Source organism: Astyanax mexicanus, chromosome 14 (genome assembly GCF_023375975.1).
Source record: "Astyanax mexicanus isolate ESR-SI-001 chromosome 14, AstMex3_surface, whole genome shotgun sequence".
In the NCBI taxonomy this organism is placed as follows: Eukaryota; Metazoa; Chordata; class Actinopteri; order Characiformes; family Acestrorhamphidae; genus Astyanax; species Astyanax mexicanus.
In genome coordinates this window covers 34,121,468-34,127,406 of record NC_064421.1, presented here as the reverse complement: position 1 = coordinate 34,127,406, position 5,939 = coordinate 34,121,468, and the positions used below count along the sequence as shown (strand labels likewise).

Genomic DNA, 5,939 nt, shown 5'->3' with positions numbered 1-5,939 from the left:
CAGTAAAATTATTGTGATAAAAATCTAGAAATATAGTTTAATATGCATTAAAACTATTGAGAGAATTCAGGTGTTTAATAGCAAATGACTGAAACAAAGTGAAAAAGGTTATTTAGTGAAATTATTATTTAGATTTTTATTGTTGGCATTAAGCCAACACTGTTCCACAGCACTGAGCTGCTCTGATTGGTTCGGAATCTTGCGTGCTGACAGAACTGTGATGTCACTGTGTGATGTCATATATGGCACAGGAGTGACGGAATTCCGTCAGAAACGTTTCAGTTACTGTGCGCTTCACTTGTGTTCGCTGAGTTTCGAGATGTTTCTCCAGCAAGAGATTAACTCTGATCGTCCGCGATCGAATGTTACTTACCGGGGGGCTAAAGACCACCCTTCCCGGCCCCCATTGGTGCGTTCTGGACCACCGGCACCAATGAAGGTACAGAATTTTACACTTTATTAGTTATGAAGATATCAGAGCTTCTTTTGGCTAAGCTAAGTGTGTGTTCTAACATCATGATTAAGTAGTGTGTGTGTGTGGGGGGGGGGGGGGGGGGGGGGTTGGGGTCCTCAGCAGTTTAGCCTTTTCAGTTCTTTTTAACATTAAACGACATTGTTTTCTTTGTATTGCAGAAACGTCCTCAGTATGTTCCCCAGACCCAGCAGACCTCCACTCCTGATCATCGCCTTAATTACAAGCCTCAGGCGGCTGTTCCTCTGGAGCAGAAGATTCAGTACGATCGAGAGTTTCTGCTGGGCTTTCGATTCATCAGTCCCAGCATACAGAAACCTCAGGGATTACCATTCATCCCTAGGGTTGTGCTGGACAAGCCCAATAAAGATCCATTGGACTCTAGTTGGCAGCAGAAATGTGTACAACAGGACAGACAGACCTCCAGACATGGATGGAGACGAAGCACAGAGCCCGACAACGAGCTCCGCAACGAGACGCGTAAGGTCATCAGCGTGTCCCTGAATGACGACGTCCAGCTCAACAAGGCAGCGAATGCCTGGAGGCCTGGAAGGAAGAAGAGCGTTGAATGCGGCGAAGTGCAAAAGGATGAAGCAGAAGACCTGAAGACTCAGGAGATGTTGAGATTGTTCCGCAGCATCCTCAACAAACTCACCCCTCAGACGTTTGACAGGCTGATACAGCACGTGACCGAGCTGGCCATCGATACGGAGGAGCGTCTGAGGGGGGTCATCAGTCTCGTGTTTGAAAAAGCCGTCAGAGAACCTCACTTCTCCGAGATATACGCAAAAATGTGCCACCGCCTCGTAGATCTAAAAGTCCCGACCTCTAAAGACCCGGCAGTTAACGTAGAGTTCAGATTACTGCTGCTCCATTGCTGCAAGGAGGAATTTAAGAAGAACAAGGACGAGGAGATCATCGAGGAAAAGCAGAAGCAGCTGGATGCAGCTACAGAGAATGAAGAACGTCAGCAGTTAAAGGAAGAGCTGGAGGAGGCAAAGAACAAGGCCCGCCGTCGTTCTCTGGGAAACATAAAATTTGTTGGAGAGCTGTTTAAATTGAGGATGCTTAAGGACTCCATTATTCACCACTGCTTCGCCAAACTCCTGAAGGACGAAGCTGAAGAGAGCTTAGAGTGCCTCAGCAAGCTGCTCTCCACTGTCGGGAAAGACGCTGATGAAAAGGACAAGACTCGCATGGATCATTATTTTACTGAGATTGAGGAAATTGTAAGGGCGAGGAAGACGTCCTCACGAATCAGATTCATGCTGCAGGACCTTCTGGATATGAGACGGAATAAGTGGGTCCCCAGGAGGGCTGATCTTGGCCCTAAAACAATAGATCAGATCCACAAAGAGGCTGCACTAGAGGAAAACGGCTCACAAAACAAGGTCCAGCAGCAGCTGAGATCTTATAAAGACTGGACCTGTGGACCGATCAACATCTGCCCATCCAAAACCATCAGCAAGATGGAAAAGATTGAGCTCAGGCCCACTGTACGCCAAGAAGAGGTTCCTGTGTCCAGTGACACCCTGGAGGACTCTGAAAAGACAATGAAGGAGACACCTAGGGAAACACCTGAAGAGGCGCCTAAAGAAATATTTGAAGAGGCGCCTAAGGAAACACCTGAAGAGGCGCCTAAGGAAATATTTAAAGAGGGGCTTAAGGAAACACCTGAAGAGTCGCCCAAAGAAATATTTGAAGAGGCGCCTAAGGAAACACCTGAAGAGGCGCCTATAGAAATATTTGAAGAGGTGCCTAAGGAAACACCTGAAGAGGCGCCTATAGAAATATTTGAAGAGGTGCCTAAGGAAATACCTAAAGAGGCCCCTAAGGAAACACCTGAAGAGGCACCTAAGGAAACACCTGAAGAGGCGCCTAAGGAAACACCTGAAGAGGCGCCTATAGAAATATTTGAAGAGGCGCCTAAGGAAACACCTGAAGAGGCGCCCAAGGAAATATTTGAAGAGGCGCCTAAGGAAACACCTGAAGAGGCACCCAAGGAAATATTTGAAGAGGCTCCTAAGGAAACACCTGAAGAGGCGCCTTATGAAACACCTGAAGACACAGACAAGCCTGTATCTTCGTCTGTGCTGAAGGGCGCCCCCTCTGCTCTGGAGCTGCCACAAGGAAACTTCTCTGCAGAAGCAGAGGAGGAACTTCCTGAGGAGACATCAAGACCAGAGAATCATATAGTAGATCAGACCTCACCTTCAGCTCCAGTGGAACTGACCATGACTATAGAGCAGGAGACCACCAACGAGGAGACAGTCTACAGGAATGATGTGATGGCGTCAGTGAAGAATGCGCTGGATGAACTCAACGTTTTAAAGGAGAATGACATCAGATCTGCTCCAGACAGCAACAGATTTTCCTTTCCGGCTTTAATCGGCGCCGCTGCCATTCCAAGCGCCATTATCTGTTCTGGGCTCCTGCTTTACCATGGTATAAACTGGTTACGCACCCTGGTCTAAACAGCTCTCCAGGACTGTACCATGATTTAAATTGTCTATGCAAATTTTTAAAAATAAAATATATGGTTTGGTTTGAAAGTAAAAAAAAAAAAAAGAAAACAGTACTTGGACTCTGGTGCGGTACAAAACAACCAGGCTGATACCAGATAGTGGATGTGGTCCCGGTCCGGTCCCAAATGAACTTTGGAGAGGTTCGTATTTGGTTAAAACGTGATCCAGCTATTAAATATACTCATTTTTTTTTTAGCTAAACCGATGAAAAGGTGCAGTATAATCTGATATATTAGCCATTTAATGCTAATTAGCACAGCTATGAACAAACTCTGTGTCAGCCCTGAGGCTCCACCCATGCCCTCTCAGCAGCGCTCGACGTCGCCGGAGTTCTGATCACCGGCCCAACCTCCCAGCTGATCATCATCAGCTGGGGTATTTAAGGGACTCCAACTCTATAGCCAGTGCGAAGTCTTAGTTGCCGAATCTGTGTTTCTGAGTTCTGAGCATTACTAGATATCTGTTTCATTGTTACTGACCTCTGCCTGATCCTCGACCCCGATTCTGCCTTCCTCTGATACTCCTGTTTGCCGGTACTTAGACCCCTGCCTGTATTTGGATTTGTTTGTGTGTTGTGGAAATAAAGAGTCTGCACCTGCATCCAGCCTCCCTCCTCCTTGGGGTAACACTCTGTCTCTGCTGCTGCTCCATGCTAAGCAGTTTGACACTAAAGCCGCATGTGCAGCATTCACTGCTCACGGCTGCGCGACTCTGTTTACTATGCGTACATATGCGCTGCACAACTTACTGAAAACACTGTGTTTAAAAGCGCAGCAGCAAATTTTCAGCATTCTGTGTTAAAGCAGCTTCACACTGCACAGATAAACGCACTGGAACACAGAACCTTTTTGCTATATTTTCTTTCTTGCTCCCATGCCAGACAGCTCTGACCAATCAGAGAAGACAATGTGCTTGCAAGATTTATTGGAGCGCATTTTGGTGCTTTACGTTTATGCCTGTGTAAAACCAAACCAAACAGAGAGAGAAACACTTAAAGTGAAGAACTATATGTGAGAAAACGCCCTAAATCACTTTTTAAGCCCTATCATTCAAGCAAAGATTGTCATCAAATTAAAAACTGGTTGATTTAAAGTTGCAAACATGTTGAAGTGTTCATGATGATCTTCTTCTATTTTGAAAATTTATTTAGATTTTCTGAAATTATTTTTATAACCATCATATTTTACAGGAACAGGGTGGACCAGTACGGAGAAAATATCTGAATTTCAAAATATGAAAATATGAAGTGAAACTAATATTATTATTTTGCTGAACATACAGCAAGTGTCTTCAGTCCCAGTGTGACATTTTGTGATGTCACTGATATCAGATGCTACTTTCCTGAAGGGGCGGAGGTTATCTCAAGATGACAGGGTATGGAAATAGCAAATATTAAATATATATATAAAACTTCTTCAAAACTTCCAGAATACATCATTAAAAAAAATATGCACAGCATACATATCAAAAACCCACATCAAACCATAAAAAAATTATAAAACATTAAAATGAAGGTTAGCATTCCGATTATGGTTAGCATTTAGACTAAACCTTTAAAAATGCAATAAAAAATATTTACAATGTACAACTATGTAACACAAAAGACATGTTGATATTGACCAAGTAGGTAACTTGGACTTTAAGGCTTCACAGTTTAAGCAAAAATCCGGTGTGAAATAGACCTGGGTTGTAGTGAATCATGAACAAGTATGAACTTTAGCCCATCTCTATTCACCCCCAGCATTCCAACATACAGATCTTTTAGCCGATGTTCCCAACAAGCTTACAATGCTAGTGATAGGGGCATAGAGTTGCTCAGGCAAAGACATCGCTATGTTTACACCATTAACAAGCTCACAGTTGCTTCACACTTCATTGCTAGAATTCTGAGAGCCCTGACATTTAAAACGAGGCACTGAGAACTTTAAAAGTGTACAGAGAATTTATTAAAAAACATCTTGAAAATAAATCACAAGTCCACTGATGAGCAAAAACAAATAGGCAGGAAAGGAAAACAGATTGCAAAATGAATTCAAGATGGCGGTATCCAGAGAACTACCTCAAGGTACTGTGTGTAAAAGAGCAGCAGCAACAGTGGCTGGAGAACTTACAGTGACGTATACTAGCATAGCATTTCCTGTTGGGTTGTCCAAAATAGGATGAGATGGAATTAGCATTGATTGAATTTCTAGAGTACAGAGAATTTGAACAGATTGTCAAAATGTGACTAACATCTCTAGCTGGTTTTACTAATTAAAAGAAGAGGGTCGGAAGGTAACATAGACACGAAACCTTCTGATGCAAAGGCATCCATCCACTCCACCATTGACGAAACTTACATGAAATATATGTCACTAATTATCTCCCTCTATGTAAAAAAATGATATTTTTAGCTTAACATTTTAGCTCAAATCTTTTAAGATGTGTTAACTAAACACATATTGATTCTATGTTAAAACTAGCCTGCAGTAAAACGACTTCTTCAAATGAACACCACCAGCCTCTACACTGTTTTTTGTGTGCGGAGGTGAACTGTCCCCATGTTACTGTGGTTCCATGCAGCACTGGTTCCCACTTCTGTTGTGTTGGTAGCGAGTAATCTAGTCCTTTCTGTGCCCCTCGGCTCTTTTCTTATGCTCTAATTGGCCTGAACGTGAAGCTATGGGGCTAACGTGGCGGGATGGGGATGGGGGGATGGGGTGCGCTGGCTAATTCAGAAGAGAACGTATGAGGGGAGTCCGAAAGTTCACCCCCCCATTTTGTACCATCCTGTTCCAATGTGGGAAGCAGCTTGAGGCTCTTTATGGCGCTGAAGGGTGTCCTGGTGGGGTTTTGAGTGCCGGGGTCAGATGTGTCTTTGCTGTGCCTCGTGGTAGGGTGGGAAAGAGGGCCTTCAGTGGGCGTCTGGCTACATGCCTGCTTTAAACACTTGATTCATGTGC

The 5,939-nt window shown here is 44.0% G+C and overlaps 1 protein-coding gene across 1 annotated transcript; it reads left to right on the top strand.

Moving 5' to 3' along the window:
* Positions 1-212: 212 nt before the first annotated feature.
* Positions 213-3,597, top strand: LOC125781042 (titin-like). The gene is made up of 2 exons (XM_049463937.1): positions 213-439; positions 634-3,597. Exons 1-2 carry the CDS (start codon positions 221-223, stop codon positions 2,944-2,946), a joined length of 2,532 nt encoding a protein of 843 aa, XP_049319894.1. The 5' UTR covers positions 213-220; the 3' UTR covers positions 2,947-3,597.
* Positions 3,598-5,939: the final 2,342 nt, after the last annotated feature.

Excerpts from the sequence above, each read along its gene's own strand:
- LOC125781042 (XM_049463937.1), top strand. The coding sequence starts at position 221 with ATGTCACTGTGTGATGTCATATATGGCACAGGAGTGACGGAATTCCGT. Across the intron at positions 440-633 it reads GACCACCGGCACCAATGAAG|AAACGTCCTCAGTATGTTCC; the intron begins GTACAGAATTTT and ends TTTGTATTGCAG.